Source organism: Cydia fagiglandana, chromosome 8, assembly GCF_963556715.1.
Source record: "Cydia fagiglandana chromosome 8, ilCydFagi1.1, whole genome shotgun sequence".
NCBI lineage: Eukaryota > Metazoa > Arthropoda > Insecta > Lepidoptera > Tortricidae > Cydia > Cydia fagiglandana.
The window spans coordinates 4,306,412-4,325,098 of record NC_085939.1 but is presented as its reverse complement, the minus strand read 5'-3'; the positions used below and the strand labels follow the sequence as shown (position 1 = coordinate 4,325,098).

The 18,687-nt window shown below is 43.7% G+C and overlaps 1 protein-coding gene across 1 annotated transcript in view; it reads left to right on the top strand.

Moving 5' to 3' along the window:
• The window catches only part of LOC134666908 (tyrosine-protein phosphatase 10D-like), a 91,201-nt gene extending 73,485 nt beyond the window's left edge, over window positions 1-17,716 (top strand). The window contains 8 exon segments of the mRNA XM_063524213.1: window positions 96-288; window positions 5,747-5,951; window positions 6,552-6,739; window positions 7,600-7,727; window positions 10,222-10,436; window positions 10,897-11,122; window positions 11,592-11,676; window positions 14,724-17,716. Of these exon segments, the coding sequence (XP_063380283.1) occupies window positions 96-288; window positions 5,747-5,951; window positions 6,552-6,739; window positions 7,600-7,727; window positions 10,222-10,436; window positions 10,897-11,122; window positions 11,592-11,676; window positions 14,724-14,755 (1,272 nt within the window). The 3' untranslated portion in view covers window positions 14,756-17,716.
• Window positions 17,717-18,687: the final 971 nt, after the last annotated feature.

Genomic DNA, 18,687 nt, shown 5'->3' with positions numbered 1-18,687 from the left:
AAACGGTGCTCGTTGTCTTTCACCTATAAAAAATAAAAATTTCTTCGTTGAATTAAGTCGGTCTGTTTAATGTTTAATATGCGCCGTATTTACAGGTGACGGAGCCCTACTTCCCGTTCCACCACAGCTCGGTGGAGGAGTACACGATCGGATCGGAGCGGTGCGAGTCGAGCGGGCGCGCGTACTGCAACGGGCCGCTGCGGCCCGGCGCCGCCTACTACGTGAAGCTGCGCGCCTACACCGCGCCCGACAAGTTCACCGACACCGCCTACGCCGTCGTCTACACCGGTCAGTATTCCCAGGTGACGGAGCCCTACGTTCCGTTCCACCACAGCTCGGTGGAGGAGTACACGATCGGGTCGGAGCGGTGCGAGTCGAGCGGGCGCGCGTACTGCAACGGGCCGCTGCGGCCCGGCGCCGCCTACTACGTGAAGCTGCGCGCCTACACCGCGCCCGACAAGTTCACCGACACCGCCTACGCCGTCGTCTACACCGGTCAGTATTGCCTGCAGGGCCGGGTACCTCCCACTCAGGCCGTAGCCAGGCGTGGCTCACTCCGCGATTTCGTCGCTTTGCTACAGGTAGCTAAAAGTACCTCCGTTCCACCCCAATTTTGGGGCAAGCCATAAGCCGCGCGTTGCGCTGTCGCCACCTAGCGGCCATATCTGTCATGATCGTAACTGACGCGTTTTGTTAGAGAGTGAGTCTTCTGTACCTAGTACTATTATTTATTCTGTGCCGTAGCCCAGATGGCAATCGTATGTCGACGACTTGGAGCATTTAGTAACTGGAGACGTCAAGGCCATCGTGCTGTACGGAATAAGTCTGCCGATTTTTGCCGGGGAGAGGACGTCAAATTTATTGCTGTTTCTACATGATTGATACGTATCGTACAAATAGCCATGTCAGTCCATACAAAAATTTGCACAATTGTGCAACTTTTCGTCGTCGTTCGTCAGAGTGGTATGCTCTTAAAGGCGATTCCAGTTATTAATTGCTCTAATTTCAAAAACTAAAAATGTATCAGGATCACAGATGTAATGAAAAGTGACGTGAGACGTGATCAATATTCGATTGGCACGGAAACTGAGAAAAGGTTCCAAAATTGCGATATTTTCCACTTGGAAAAATCTCAAGATTTTTATGAAAACTCATCCAAATTTTTGGAAGCTTTTTGCAACTCACATCTGTCCCACCACAATTCGATGGAAGAGTACACGAAACGAAGCTAGAACTATAAAATACCCACAGTTTATAGATCTCGCTCTTAACCCAGGCGAGTGGTTAGGTTAGGCTGTGTAAAAATTGTACTCATATATTTAAACAAGATTTAGTTCAAAAATACCTTCTACTAAAAACCACCGCTTAACCATCTCACCGACCATCTGGGTTAAGTATTACGTATAATACAAGGTGATGGTAATATACTTGCATATAATATACTTAATAGGCTAGTTTCATAACGAGTCAATTCAGCTAGAGTTAGATCAAGAAAAGTAAGCAGCGAAATTGATAGCCCACGCAGTGCAAGTGTTATTTTAAACATCAAATTTCTCTAAAATTATGACGCTTAACACTTGCACTGCGTGAGCTATCAGAATTGCTGTAGACTTTTTTGGTCTAACTTTAGTCAAGTTAGTATGAAAAAGCAACAAATCCCGTTACAATAAAATTAATCCACCTCCTTTACATACATGAGTTTTTGCTGGTTTAAAATAATTGAAAGCCTAAAAAACATATTGTGTGATCTTGTTTATTCGGTGTATGTTCATTTTGAACTCTGAGAAACTAGCCTATTGTAAGAGTTTGGGCCTTCTCGAAATAATAAATACTTCTTGGTGGGATTATTTTAGCACACATCGTAGTGACGAAGTGAAGTGGTTAAACTAATGTTTGTTTTATTTGAAGCTAACAATTGTAGTTGTAGTTCATCCTAAGCTAACTATATTGGCACCAGCTGTGATCTTACCTTTGCACAAGAACTAACAAGATACCATAACAACAATATCAACAACCAACTTTGAATACTCAAATTTCTACCTTTTTGTACTTTGTGGAAAATGCACCCAAAAGCTCAGTTTATAATAAATTTCAAATGTTTAGTAATGAGAGTTATATTAAGTTAAAAAATAGCTCTTTGCCGGTTTTTTAGATGTTGTTACCAAACAAAAACCGCGTAACTCGGACATTCTGTTGATCATAAAAAAATGTGGTACTAAATTTTACCAATGTCTATACTCTAATTGAGTTATAATTATGTCATTGGACGGTGCCCTGTTTATAGATCCTGCCTTGTTTTTTTTAAATTCTAAATACCCATAAGTACATGCTATAGTTCAGTATTATTTATAACATCTTCGCTAGAATTAACAAGTTGATATAAACCTGTAGCGGCATCGGTAACACTTCCCGGGTCTACTAACCGGCGGTGAAGGTCTTCGGGAGGTCGACGGGCTCTCCAACATGGCGGCTCGGTGTGTTCCCTAACTTACTGCATGTCAGAATCTGCATGTCGTCGCCTAAACACAAGCATGCCACCATGAACGAATAACACAAGTAGACTGACAATGCCTACACAAAATCGCGTTCCTCCAATATGTAGGTTATTGCCAAATATCGGCACAAGTCTTGGGCTGATTAAGACGGCCCACGAACTCGTATGCGATTTTAGTTACATTGCGGACTGTTGGTTACGTCGAATTCAACCGACCGATCAAAAACTGCAATTTAATAAAACTCGCATGCGAGCTCTTGCATCGTCTAAATAGGGCTTAAGTCTTGGGCTGATTAAGACGGCGCACGAACTCGTATGCGATTTTAGTTACATCGCGGACTGTTAGTTTCGTCCAATTTAACCGACCGATCAAAAACTGCAATGTAATGAAACTCGCATGCGAGTTATCGCACCGTCTAAATGAGCCCCAGTAGGCCTCAGTTCCATCAATTTTGTTCGGTGCGTTGACCTCTGGTCATTACAAATCGACTTTAATGGAATGCCCTGAATATTAGAGGCATGCGATTTTGTATAGACATTGTCTGTTTTCTTGTTATATTCGTCCAAGATGCCACTTACTTTTCGGACTTATTGCACATAAAATTATACGTCTGAAAACAAGGTTTTCAATTTTCATTGTCAGGTAATATTTTTATGTGATTAAGTCGTAGCTTTGCAATTGGCGCTCATATTGAGCCAGCTTTATATTTATGTTTAGTAAATAAATAATTAAATCTGAAAGTTTTCTTTATTATTATTTATGAAATTAATGTTGTTTTGCATGATAATTTATATTAAGGTGTTTAGCTGTCGTATCCCTCTAACTCACAGTGTAAATGCGACATTTTAGGTTTTAAACTCTGGCTAAGACTACAGATATTTGAAAACAAACTGATATGTACTTCATAGTATTAGGAATGGTGTTCAGAATACCAAAAACCGACTTCAAAAAGTATTAAATAAAATATTATCCCTTTTAAATGCGCTAGCTATTGATAGGTTTACGCTATTCCATAGCACACGTACGTACGTAGGGACATCATTTCCGTATGTGTAAGTTCCTCAGGGCAGTCAGTTGAAAATATGGACTGAAATTAACAACATACTTGGCAAAATACACCCGCATTTTAAATTTTCTATCAACTCGTTGCTAATCGAACTAAAATTATGTCAATCTGAAGTTGTTTTGTCGCCGCAGGGTGAGGTAAATCCATTCGGGGCGGGGTGGGTTGTAGCCATTCTGTGTGATATTATTTGTTCTGTGCCTTTAGTTATCAGTTAGTTAACCTACACGTGCTGAGTGTTGAACAAGAGTACATTCATAGTCGCGGCCGCGAGCCGATACGTTATCTAGATTATTCTAGATAATGCGATAATTATACTGAGTACCAGTGACCACTTGAAGCTAAATAAACACGCGGTCACAGGATAAACTTTCCTTTGCGGTGCTATATAATAATCTTAAAGAAATATGTTCAAAACAAAACAATTTCTCTCGGTGCGGCAGCGAAGATGATAAATAATATTAATTAATAGTTTATCTATTGATAAAAACCTAGGTATTGTACTAGTGACGAGTTCGAGTACGTAATGACGGGTATGTGAAATTATTATTTTACTTTTTGTAGTCTCGTATCATTCCCATTTCGTGTCAAACAGACGTCAATTTATATCATTTTAGTTGCATTGTATGTAATTGAAATAATGGAATCGGTATAGCTAATTTCACTCGAACCGACCAAATATTCTTTACAACTTTCATATGAATTATGAAGCTCTCGATCAGAATTTGTATAAGTAATCATCGCATACACCGTACCTGCCGCATGCAGATTTCTTATAGGTACATAATGTAGGATATCTTCATACTAATAAATATAACGATTTCATGTAGTCATAAAATCCTGTTTTGTTTCAGTAGGTCGTAGAAACTGCTTAGGTTCATATATTTGACATATTACTTTAATTTATAATTATAAACTATTTATTTTCCTTCTTTATAAAAATAACGAGTAACAGCTAATTTTAAATCTAACTTTTAAATAAAATAAATAGAGGCTTGTATTAACTAAGCCGCAGCTCCCCGTCGGGGATTCGGGAAGCCATGTAAGTCCTCCTACGGTTCATGTTACAAACCACTACATTTTCTCTTTTGTTAAATGACTTAATGTTTATTCAGTCGTCTAAGGCGCATCGTTGTGGCTTGGACTCAACTATTTTGTTGGTTAATTAAACCCTACTGCTGTCTTATTAAATTGAAGTGAGTTGGAGGTATAATACTGTTACGTGTGTATGTTTCTATCTTATCATTTGTTAGAGTCGCATAAAGTTCATTGTTTTCAACAGCACGTTGTTTGTATGTTTTAGATATGTATTGATCAGTATCGTCTTATTTTATATTATAAATAATGTCATTTCCGTTAGCAAAGAGTCGATTCTCGAGTGTCGGTCCGTTTTATTTTAGGATGCATTGGTAATGGCATGTTATCTTCCAAAACGTTCAAAAATCACGAGAATCGACTCGCTTCCTCAGTTGTCTACAGTGTCTACCAGGTGTCTACTAGATAAACTAGAAGTGTGTAGATTTATTAGTATGTGTAAATGTGCATATTTAGGCTTTCTGTAGCAGTCAAATATACTACTATAAAAAGATGCCAGCAATGTTGCATCGGCGTAGTGTTGGTGAATTTTTACGGTAAGGGGCCTCGTTTAACGGCCGATTTATACCATTTAGAATTATAGACAAATAGTAGTTTGTGTTACAAGGGACCAAAATGATATATTTCCGTCAAGGGCGTACATTGAATCCTGAATGAAGCGATGGAAGTAGAATTCTGAGCGTAATGAGGGATTCAAGTGTTAAGGCCCAAGTCGAAATAATTTTGATACCGTGTGTACTGCTTTTCACATCAACTATGAGGAAGATATAAAAATCTTAGTGTTGACACAATCTGATGCTTAAACAGATTATTTAAGCTAAAAAAATACTATGCAAAAAATTTTTAAAAATTGTGTGCTAGAACAGAAATGTGTTACTTTGATCCCTCCTAGCAGGAAAGAAAAGTGCCACTTTGATCCGTCCTAGCAGGGAAGAAAAAGCCCTTTTCCGAATAGGTGATGTGAAAAAGATATTGCAGAGGTAGAGATGCATTTTATATACAATAGGTATGTCTGCGTGTAGGTATACTAGGTAATCTTCCCTAAACTTGTTCATGTAGTAAATGTAAAGTGTGTGTGTTGGTGGTGTTGCAGAGGTGGACAACACGGCGTGGATCATCGGCGTGTGCGCGGGCGCGGCGTGCGTGGCGGCGGCGGGCGCGGCGTGGGCGGCGCTGCGCCGGCGCCGGCCGCGCGCCGCGCCCGCGCAGGCCGCGCCACAGCCGCGCACCTCCCGCCCCGTGCCCGTCGCTGACTTCGTCGACCATTACCGGCTCATGTCTGCCGATTCCGACTTTAGGTGGACCTTTATATTTTTCCTAGAATTTGGATTATATTTGAACCTTGAAACAACCTACGATTTCAAATTAAATTGTTTAGAGTTTTTAGTCCATAGAAAATTTCAAGAATATTTTTGCGATTTCGAGACTCGTTCGGTCAGACATTCATATATTTTTTTCTGAAAACTACCCTCTGCGACTTTAACTTAATCCGTCCATTGCGTCCATATCAGCTCACCCCGACTACAAAATGGTTCATACAAGACAAGCCAAAGTCACCAAACATATTTCACTTCGTTGGTCGTATACCTATAACACGGTAATGATTCTACAAGAAAAATATATTTCATACTAGTGACCTGCCCTTTATAACCTAAACCTTCCTCAAGAATACACCTACTGAACACAGACAGTACAGAAACTACTGACAGGTGAAACCACATGAAAATCCGTTCAGTTGAGTTAATCGCGAACAAATATACAAACACAAACAGACAGACGCGGCGGGGGACTTTCTTTTATAAGGTGTAGTGATAAGTTACACTACCTATGTGTGGTTTTCATGAGCGTTTCGATCACTATGCCGTAGCGTGATCTCAACATAACATTTGCACGCACAGGTTCAGCGAGGAGTTTGAAGAGCTGAAGCACGTGGGGCGCGAGCAGCCGTGCACGGCGGCCGACCTGCCGGTGAACCGGCCCAAGAACCGGTTCACCAACATCCTGCCCTACGACCACTCGCGCTACAAGCTGCAGCCCGTCGACGACGAGGAGGGCTCCGACTACATCAATGCCAACTACGTGCCGGGTGCGTACACTATACATATACCCCCTTATTCATAAACATTTGAAGAGCTGAAGCACGTGGGGCGCGAGCAGCCGTGCACGGCGGCCGACCTGCCGGTGAACCGGCCCAAGAACCGGTTCACCAACATCCTGCCCTACGATCACTCGCGCTACAAGCTGCAGCCCGTCGACGACGAGGAGGGCTCCGACTACATTAACGCCAACTACGTGCCGGGTGCGTTCACTATACAGAATATGCTTACATTTTTGATAGATATCAATTTTAATTGTCATATAATATTTTAAACTTTCGCGTTTTGAACACATATATTAACTCACATTATAGACGGGTCTAACGCGAATTTTATTCAATTACCTTGATTTAGCGACATTTCGACACAGGTTTCACAGGTTTAATTGTCATGTCATTAACCATTTGGACGCCGTGTCAAACACAAAAGCTGTCACTCGGACGCCACGTCACCGAAGTGTCTAAACTGAAATTGAACTTTATGCATATGCAGGTATATAATGCTCTTTGGTCTGTGACCGATTAATCAGTCTTTGGCGTTGGCGTACCGCGAATTTAAGCGGCACGGCAACGTCATATGAGGAAATATTACACCCGGTGTTATTGGTGTAATGTTAGGTTTTTGCCATCGAAATAACGTAAAATCACAATATTGCGATTACGCACGGTGTTAAATACATTCAGAAAAATAATTACGAAAGTTGGTTCTATAGGTACTAAGATAATAGGAATTATATATGTATGAATTGTTTAGTTATTATTCAACCATTTTTTCCTACACCTACGGTCCGCATTTCATTTTTTGTTACAGTTGACTGGAAAAAAGCATATAAAGTTCATGTTCTCCACAGGTCATTCAAGCCCGCGCGAGTTCATAGTGACGCAGGGCCCGCTGCACTGCACGCGCGACGACTTCTGGCGCATGGTGTGGGAGTCGGGCTCGCGCGCCATCGTCATGCTGACCAGATGTGTGGAGAAGGTAAACACTAGTCCCACCACGCGAGTTCATAGTGACGCAGGGCCCGCTGCACTGCACGCGCGATGACTTCTGGCGCATGGTGTGGGAGTCCGGCTCGCGCGCCATCGTCATGCTGACCAGATGTGTGGAGAAAGTAAACACTAGTCCCACCACGCGAGTTCATAGTGACGCAGGGCCCGCTGCACTGCACGCGCGACGACTTCTGGCGCATGGTGTGGGAGTCCGGCTCGCGCGCCATCGTCATGCTGACCAGATGTGTGGAGAAGGTAAACACTAGTCCCACCACGCGAGTTCATAGTGACGCAGGGCCCGCTGCACTGCACGCGCGATGACTTCTGGCGCATGGTGTGGGAGTCCGGCTCGCGCGCCATCGTCATGCTGACCAGATGTGTGGAGAAGGTAAACACTAGTCCCACCACGCGAGTTCATAGTGACGCAGGGCCCGCTGCACTGCACGCGCGATGACTTCTGGCGCATGGTGTGGGAGTCCGGCTCGCGCGCCATCGTCATGCTGACCAGATGTGTGGAGAAAGTAAACACTAGTCCCACCACGCGAGTTCATAGTGACGCAGGGCCCGCTGCACTGCACGCGCGACGACTTCTGGCGCATGGTGTGGGAGTCCGGCTCGCGCGCCATCGTCATGCTGACCAGATGTGTGGAGAAGGTAAACACTAGTCCCACCACGCGAGTTCATAGTGACGCAGGGCCCGCTGCACTGCACGCGCGATGACTTCTGGCGCATGGTGTGGGAGTCCGGCTCGCGCGCCATCGTCATGCTGACCAGATGTGTGGAGAAGGTAAACACTAGTCCAACCACGCGAGTGCATAGTGACGCAGGGCCCGCTGCACTGCACGCGCGACGACTTCTGGCGCACGGTGTGGGAGTCCGGCTCGCGCGCCATCGTCATGCTGACCAGATGTGTGGAGAAGGTAAACACTAGTCCCACCACGCGAGTTCAGAGTGACGCAGGGCCCGCTGCACTGCACGCGCGATGACTTCTGGCGCATGGTGTGGGAGTCCGGCTCGCGCGCCATCGTCATGCTGACCAGATGTGTGGAGAAGGTAAACACTAGTCCCACCACGCGAGTGCATAGTGACGCAGGGCCCGCTGCACTGCACGCACGACGACTTCTGGCGCACGGTGTGGGAGTCCGGCTCGCGCGCCATCGTCATGCTGACCAGATGTGTAGAGAAGGTAAACACTAGTCCCACCACGCGAGTTCATAGTGACGCAGGGCCCGCTGCACTGCACGCGCGACGACTTCTGGCGCATGGTGTGGGAGTCGGGCTCGCGCGCCATCGTCATGCTGACCAGATGTGTGGAGAAGGTAAACACTAGTCCCACCACGCGAGTTCATAGTGACGCAGGGCCCGCTGCACTGCACGCGCGACGACTTCTGGCGCACGGTGTGGGAGTCCGGCTCGCGCGCCATCGTCATGCTGACCAGATGTGTAGAGAAGGTAAACACTAGTCCCACCACGCGAGTTCATAGTGACGCAGGGCCCGCTGCACTGCACGCGCGACGACTTCTGGCGCATGGTGTGGGAGTCCGGCTCGCGCGCCATCGTCATGCTGACCAGATGTGTAGAGAAGGTAAACACTAGTCCCACCACGCGAGTTCATAGTGACGCAGGGCCCGCTGCACTGCACGCGCGACGACTTCTGGCGCATGGTGTGGGAGTCCGGCTCGCGCGCCATCGTCATGCTGACCAGATGTGTAGAGAAGGTAAACACTAGTCCCACCACGCGAGTTCATAGTGACGCAGGGCCCGCTGCACTGCACGCGCGACGACTTCTGGCACATGGTGTGGGAGTCGGGCTCGCGCGCCATCGTCATGCTGACCAGATGTGTGGAGAAGGTAAACACTAGTCCCACCACGCGAGTGCATAGTGACGCAGGGCCCGCTGCACTGCACGCGCGACGACTTCTGGCGCATGGTGTGGGAGTCCGGCTCACGCGCCATCGTCATGCTGACCAGATGTGTGGAGAAGGTAAACACTAGTCCCACCACGCGAGTTCATAGTGACGCAGGGCCCGCTGCACTGCACGCGCGACGACTTCTGGCGCATGGTGTGGGAGTCCGGCTCGCGCGCCATCGTCATGCTGACCAGATGTGTGGAGAAGGTAAACACTAGTCACAACGCCGCTACGCAGGGCCCGCTGCACTGCACGCGCGACGACTTCTCGCAACTCGTGCTAGCGCGTTTAAAATATTAAAATACTAGTGTCGCGTACCCATCACTTTCAAAGGAACACCTTTAACCTTTTCGACGCCGTGTCAAACACAAAAGCTGTCACGCGGACGCCACGTCACCGAAGTGTCAAAACTGAAATTGAACTTTATGCATATGCACGTAGGTCTATGTTGCTCTGTGGTCTGTGACCGATTAATCAGTGTTTGGCGTTGAACCTGCGGTGCGGATATATCGATCATTGGCGTCCAAAAGGTTAATGCTTACTTTAATTCTCTTTGACGTGTATCGTCCGCAGGGCCGCGAGAAATGCGACCGCTACTGGCCGTACGACACCCGGCCGGTGTACTACGGCGACATCGCCGTGACCGCGCTCAACGAGTCGCGCTTCCCCGACTGGACGATCACTGAGCTGCTGGCCTCGCGCGGCGCCGAGCAGCGCGTCGTCAAGCACTTCCACTTCACCACGTGGCCTGACTTCGGCGTGCCCGACCCGCCCACCACGCTCGCCAGGTAGAATTGGGCAACGATATACCAACACGTCAAGAATGTCCTATAGGATGAGCGTTTTAAATATTAAAATATATAAATTAGAAGTTATTTAAGAAAATAGCCACAAAATTACCATTCCCCCCCTCCACTCTTTAACCCCGAAACTAATGGGTCAAAAAATTTGAAAAAAAAACACAAAATAGTTCTTTATCTATAGATGACAGGAAAACCTATTAGAAATGTGCAGTCAAGCGTGAGTCGGACTTAAAGTACGGAACCCTTGGAACGCGAGCCCGGCTCGCACTTGGCCGGTTTTTTATCCCATTAGGATCGAAAGAGTTCGTGATTCTGAGTAGAAATAACACAAAAGGGGCACAATATATAAAAAATAAAAGAAACGCTCGGATATGCTATGTATTGTCACTGCCAAGCTAATGCAAATAACGTCGGAGTGTAACCCGCCCCGTATGTGTGTGTGCAGGTTCGTGCGGGCGTTCCGCGAGCGATGTCCGCCGGACGCGCGGCCGGTGGTGGTGCACTGCTCGGCCGGCGTGGGCCGCTCGGGCACGTTCATCACGCTGGACCGCGCGCTGCAGCAGCTGGCCGCGCGCGCCGACACGCTCGACATCTTCGGCATGGTCTACGCCATGCGCCGCGAGCGCGTCTGGATGGTGCAGACGGAGCAGCAGTACATCTGCATCCACCAGGTATTATACGTGTGTGTGTAAGTTCGTACGGGCGTTTCGCGAGCGGTGTCCGCCGGACGCGCGGCCGGTGATACTGCGATCGCCAACCCGCCTGCCAAGCGTGGCGATTATGGCATTTACCCCCCAGTATGATAAGTATAACCAAACCGCGGCCCCGAGTTTCCGGCGACTCTCGGTGCTCTGGCTATGGTAGCGGTCAGGGCAATGACGGAGTCAGGGGTGCTAAAAATCTCCGGCAAAGATCTAGCTTCTGGGGGAGGCCTATGTCCAGCAGTGGGCGTCTTTCGGCTGATATGATGATGCTGAGGATAGTGGAGGACCGCTTCTCTGTACTGAATATTGACATTATGGAAAGTATTTTTACACAATCATAACCATGACAAAGAGAAAAAGTTGATGAAAGAAAAAGTTGATTCATCCTTATATAGCATATCTCGTATAATGCAATAATATTGTTCTTGTGTTCCAGTGCGTGGTGGCGGCGCTGGAGGGCGCGGACCTGCAGCCGCCGCTCGGCCTCAACCATCACATGCACCACAACCAGGCCTTCGAAGGTAAACCACCACTCTCACTCTACCCCTTATAGGAGTACCTACCTCATACTTCTTGCCTTGGCTCCATTCAGTGATTTATTATAGTTCGTTTTTTTAGCATTACAAATCAGGTAAACAATCTTGATGCGTCTTTTAATTGAAAAACACATTTTAAAAATAAGTTACGGCAAATATGTAATAATTATGAATCTAATACGATCATTTATAATCTTCTGCTTTCATAAGTAATAGCTACCGATTTTTTTAAAACGTTTTTCAATTAAAAGACGTGTCACGATCGCTTACCTTATTTGTAGTTCTTTCTAATGCTGAAAAAAACGAACTATAATTACTGTATAAGGCTCAAAATAATCGATCACTGAACAAAATTGTAAATAAAAATTCATAAAACTTTTGGCTCTTTTAACTGTGAGCCACAAGAATGAATAATGAACCACATTTCATAGTACGAGTATTAACAATTCATTGTAAACTTACACCTGCCTTTTGTTATTCACAAGCCTACCCAAAAATAGCTTTCTGCGATATAATTTTGCTTTAAAATATTATTCATATAAGTAGAGCCTGAACTGAAGGAAGTGCAAAAAATATGGTGTCGTAACCGACATGTCAAACGTCAACTTTTGACAATCAGAGTTACGGCATAATGTACGGAGCCGTACAGCGCCATCTATGCCGTCCAAATAAGGTATGTTGGGGTAATATCGGATGCGGGTGAAGATCGTAGGAAATTCATTTCCGCCAAAATAGGCTTTATTTCTTAATTTTGACCACAATGTGCAAGACGCTATTTCATTGCGCTTCGGACACCAGTTTCCCTCCGGAGCTCAGTGATGTTGGATGGGTGCTATGCGCCTTTAAAGAGAACAAGGTAATTTTGGTCATTTTTCTGGCCATCCGATCTTCGCCCTGTAATTTCTGTCGTGTATTGTGATAAAAATGTGGTTGTTTTTGTGATTTAGTGGATGTCAAATTTCGTTTTGAAGGTTTATCTTTAAATCAATCCAATCACAACAGACCTAGGACTGCCGTAGACCGATTTCCGATCTTTACCCTTGCAGGTAAAGATCGGATAGCAACAATCCGATCTTTACCCATTTAAAATTTAGCAGTGATTGTCAAACATTGATTTTTTATGACTGCAATAACTCTGTTTTTATCGTAATTATTCCGTTCCTTTATTTTTATTCGAGGACGGTAATTCAAAAGGGGAAGATTCTAGCAGTGTACGTAGCCATATATGTATGAATGTATTACTTAGGACATTGTTTCTATTGACATATCACACTTTGAGAGCCACAGATTTACCAAATTTTCGTATATGGGTCAAGATCGGATGCAAAAATACAAAGTTTTAACAATTTGATGAGAACTTTTAAGTTTCCAGTTATTCGTGGCTGAAATTCATATACGTTGGAGGAGGTTAAACATCGGATATACTCTTTTAGATACCTTATTATCTGAGCATTAGAACCGGTTTTTTTTCGCCATCCGATGTTCACCCGGGATGACAAATTCATCGTTACCCTCGAATAAAAATATGTCTCATCTTTACACTCTTATAAAACTGAAACCGTTGAATATTGAAGGTTGCCAATATTCAGGCTTAAACTTCGGTTATTATTTAACGATTTGCACCATATTTTTAGAAGCTGACACGTACTGAGATCGAGGAAAAAAAATATTTCGCGAGGTCTCCCAATTAGTCCCAAATCCGTCCGGTATTACCCCAACATACCTTACAGTGAATGAATCTTCGACTTTAGGCACGCTACCTCATGAAATAGTGCCGGAAGCAGATACTCGACAGTGTTTTGAAGAAAAAACCCGTGCGTAGGTGGCGCCAGCTGACACAGTCGGCAACTCACAGACGGCGGCGGGACCCAGTAAATAGCTTGTCCCCTGAATGTTAATTGTGTGCCATTTGCCTATCGATGATCGCATGCGCTCCCTTATTAACCGTCCAATTCTTATTTTGAATACCACCAAACTGCGTAAGGGGCTATTCATAAATTACGTCATTTCAAATTAGTGGGGGGGGGGGGTCTGGACATCGGATGACGGTAGCATGAAGTAGGAGGAAATGGGGTCATTTGAAGCATGATTTTTGGATGATTATAGGGGGGGGGGGGTCAAAAATCGTCAAAAATCGATGACGTAATTTATGGACAGCCCCTAAGATTCAGTCTACGTATGAACTTGATTACATTACGAAAAATACCCGCATTTTGCGACTGGATCACGTGATTTATTTAACAATAATTAATGATGGATATGCAGTAGACATATCCATATAATTATATTTAATACGCATTGATGTTTTGAATCTTTGATCGACTAATACCTTGAACACGACATTATGAAGTGTTTATGACGTAACAGAGCATGCGAGTGCATATATCGCTATTGAATGGATCCTAACACCTTACAACTGATCACTTATTTTAATTATTTTATCCAATTCGTTCTCATTTTCTCACTGCACCTACATGTTTTGCATTCGCATTTCGTAATAGGTCACATTTACTGTTTTATCTCTTTTATTTCAATCTCATTATATCTTTGTCATATAGACTACCCGTCCTTTTCTAATTAATACAGTAGAAAAGGTGCGCGATGCTATCGCAGCACACTCAAGCTAGGTACTGCACTTTAGTGCTCTATGGAGTCTAGGGAATAGCACCCCAAGGCTAAAATTGACAATATTAATTTCTTTTTCTCTATTGTATGAGCTGTGAGCCATTTCTCGAACGATATTAGACTAATATTACCTATATTAGTCCACGAACTGTCAATCATATGGTTAAATCAGGCACCTTCTGGGCGAGCTCGCTCCATCGTAGGCCACGTCTACGCCTCGGCTAGTCTGTGGCCATTCATAATTTAAAAAAAAAATCACACTAATAATATTAGACTAATATCGTTCGAGAAATGGGCCCCGGTTAGAACGAAGATGAAGTTTAAGCGCGCTCAATTTTAATGTTTTTTTTTTGTTATTTTAAATAAGTCTTCAAATATACATATTCAGATTTATTTTTATTTTTCAGACGACGAGGGCATCGCAGAGTCCGGCATGTGAGGCGTCGCACTTAACTTATATACATTCTCAAGTTATAGTTATATATAAGTCGCAGCTGTCTAGCGTTAAGTTTTGTATTCATATATTTTTATATACGTCGTTCACGGAATGAAAAGGACCAATTTTTAAATGTTTTGTATTTGTATATAAGTAACTAGGAGTGTACAGTCAGTAGCAGAACTAAGCGAGCTGGGTGTTCAAAATATTAGCAAAACTACTCTCTCTTTCCCTCTCTTCTCTTAACAAAATTTACGTGTACAGATAATTTTGATCACCTGGCCCACTTAGCTACTGCTGAAGATCGGTTTTCCTAGGACAGCGGTGCCGTCATATAGCGGCCGTCTCTAAATAATACGGCTAAATACGGATATCGTAGTATTTGTATGGACGGCCGCTATATGACGGCACCGCTATCCTAGGAAACCAGAGCTTTAGTCCGCATTGTGTCTATGTACCTTGATGAAATCATGTTGAATCTAGATTATTTTAAAATATTGACTTTTAGATGTTATTTATTTTATATTAAAACGACAACGGCATCTCAAATGTGTACTTAAATAGAAATATAATCGTCTGCTCAGCGATGTTTCTCAAAGGAATATCCGTAGTTGTTTAAGTCTAGTTGCATATACTTTTATTAAATTTGAAGGGTACACGAAAAGAACATGTCTAGTCAAAATTTTTGAAAAATGAGAATTTAATTTCAATATAGTTATCAATGAACTATTACTCGTAGCTACAGCTTCTGTTATGTACATCTGTAATCATAAATTTATAACTCCTTTTTTCTCACTTTAAAAACAGCTATACACAATATAAACGCATAAGCATAAACCGAAAAACGCATTTACCGATTTTCAACACCGAAGTGATCCCATAAGAGAGCGCGAACCGTTTTGTGCGGAACTCTAAAAATAATATGTTTAATTATGTTACATAATTTGTGTACCCAGTGGCGTAGCATGGGTGGCACCCGGTGCGGAAATTGTGGGTGTCACCCCAAAATTCAATCAAAATTGTAAAATATATTTAAAAAGAGTAATTGTAATTTTTGTTAAATAGCTCGGGATTTACTCCATCGCTTTCATTTTACGATTTTTTATAGGTGGCACTACTGTTCACGGTCGGGTGTCACCCCTAAACGGGTGACACCCGGGGCGGACCGCCCCCGCCGCCCCCCCCCCCCCCCTAGCTACGCCACTGTGTGTACCTACATCCTTTCAAACCGCGATAACTCAAAATATTGCCTGCAGAGCGTCTAGACATGTTCTGTCCGCGTATCATTCATTCCATGCTGCATTAAAAGGAACGTGTGTGCAACTATAGGGGTACCACTAAACTAACTCAGGCGGTTAGTAAAGAAGCAGGGCTATGACCGCGAAAATCGAAGTTCGTAAATTGCGGGGATTTTTCTCTGTCGCTCTAATTACGCCTTCATTGGAGTAAAAGAGAAAGATCCTCGTAATTTGCGAATATCGGTTTTCGCGGTAGCCGCTCTGCGCGGTGATTTTCTAGTAGATGATGATGATGATGTTAGCTGAATTTTGGGACTAAAACGAGTTAATCGAGCGTTAGCGATGCCAAGCGATACATTTATTCAGTTACTTAAGGCCTGTGTGTGCGTGTGCGTGACGTGCACGTGCGCGTGCGGCGTTGTAGTATACAGATCCTTATGAGAGATGGCACACCGCTTGCGTGACGTGTGCCTGTGCTGCTCCAACATTTTAGCGCACGCACACGCGCACGTCACGCACACGCAAGCCGGTGTGGCTCGGCCTTTAAATAATGCTCGCGAGGCCTACAGCGCCTAGTTTATAAGGTCTTACATCTAATACAAATCAGCTTTATGCACCTAAGTGGGATTCCCACTAGTTACCACCAAGTTGTTACCAGTGGTAACTACTGGTAATTATTTTCCCACATTTTAACCCTGGTAACTAATTGGGAAAATATCCCACCTTTTTCCAGTGATAACTAATGGGAAAAAAATTCTCAGTAGTTACCATCAAACCGAGTAGGTGGTAACTACTTTGAATTATTTTTCCCAGTAGTTAGGGCTCGTGCACAAATCACGCGAGGTTCGATGGGGGGAGCGGGTCACGAAAAACTCACGATAGATCACGTTGGGGAGGGGGGTATAAGGAAACCTCACGTGTATTTTTCTACAGTAAACGAAACTAAGAAAAAAAAACCAACCACATGAGTAAATACGTTTTCTCTGTTTCGTTAAACATAAATCTTCACTCTGCACTTCAAAATAGCGAGTGTATTTAACGAAAATAGAAAAATAAACAATATTTTCTAAATACAACACTATTTATCTTAAAATTAGGTCGAATGAAAAAAAATAAAAAAAATACACGTGAGGTTCCTTGGGCGAGGGGGGTTAGCCAAAAACCTCACCAAATATCACCAAGGGGGAGGGGGGGTCAAAAAGTAGCCAAAAATACCTCGCGTGATTTGTGCACAACCCCTTACTAGTGGTAAAAGGTGGGAAAGAAATTCCAGTAGTTACAACTGGTAACAACTTGGTGGTAACCAGTGGGAATAACCAACCACGTCTTCAATCAGTCCATAGCTCACCGTAATAATTCTTACCAACCGCCTCAGTTAAATGGTAGAGCTATAGATGGTCAAGTAAATCTTGTCAGTAGACAAAGGCGCGAAATTCAAATTTTCTTTGAGAGGATATCCCATCGCGCCTACATTTTTCAAATTTGCCGTCTTTTTCTGCTGTCAAGATTTGCCTGACCAACTGTATTTTGCAGCATATGCAGCAGTAGCTGACGCGTGGAGACCGTCCATTATATTATATTGTAACATTATTGAATTAACTACTAATCATTCGGAGCGTTCGGAACGCTCAGTTCTGTGTCTAACATGGTTCTGACTAACGTTGCTTTAGGTACAATTAACTTACAATAAGCACTTGTGTAATAAATACACGTATTTTTGTACTTATTTTGTGTTTTATTATGCTACCCCAAAGTATATTTTTTATGGAAAAGCGTCCAAATCATAGAAGGTAGGATAGAAGTGGTATACCTACGCGTGCCTCCGTGAGGGACAAAACATACGCAATGCGACACTTTGATTGGTCGAATTTATTTGTTGCCCAATATAATCCATACTAAATTTACGGTGTACTTATAGCTGTTTCGCTGCTACTCCTAATGTAAGATAAATAAGACTATCATGTTCGGTCACTTCCCCCACCTATCATTCCAGATCCAGTTATACCTATACTAGATCCATGGTCCAAAACCATATGAAAACTTATTAGTTAGGTGACAATGTCATTGTGTCTCACTCTCTCATTAAGCAAAATGCGAGTCGCAATACACATTTGACATTGGACAAAAAACTTGTATAGGTGGAATACCATCCTAACCCTGGCCGCACACGCACGGAATTTTCCGTACGGAATGACAGGTGCAATCGAGACAGCACTATGTATGTATATAGCTACGTCCCGTTCACACCTGTCATACGTAAACCGAATGAAAATTCCATGCGTCTGTGGTTAGCCTTACCTGTGGCCTATTTTATAAAGCTACAAGTTACAATTTACAAGCGGAAGTCTCGTTCTAACACATAGGGTTAGAAAGAGACTGCAGCTTGTAAATTGTAACTTGTAATTTATAAAATAGGCCTCTGGCCTTACTTAAGCGCTGTTTGCCTCTTTCTCTAACAACCACGATTCTTAGAAAGAGAGACATAGTGCCATTACAAGTTAAAGTCAGAACAAGTTAACTTGGCAGCGATTTTAATAGCACTGACTGTGCAAATTTCACACGTCATAATATTCTGAAAGTCGGTGCAAATGTTTGCCTATAATGGATGAACTTTACACGTTTCTGAACGAAGTGGCTGAATAAATTCTTACCCTAGTCGATAGTTTTCTTGTATTTAAAACGACAACGATTCAGTTG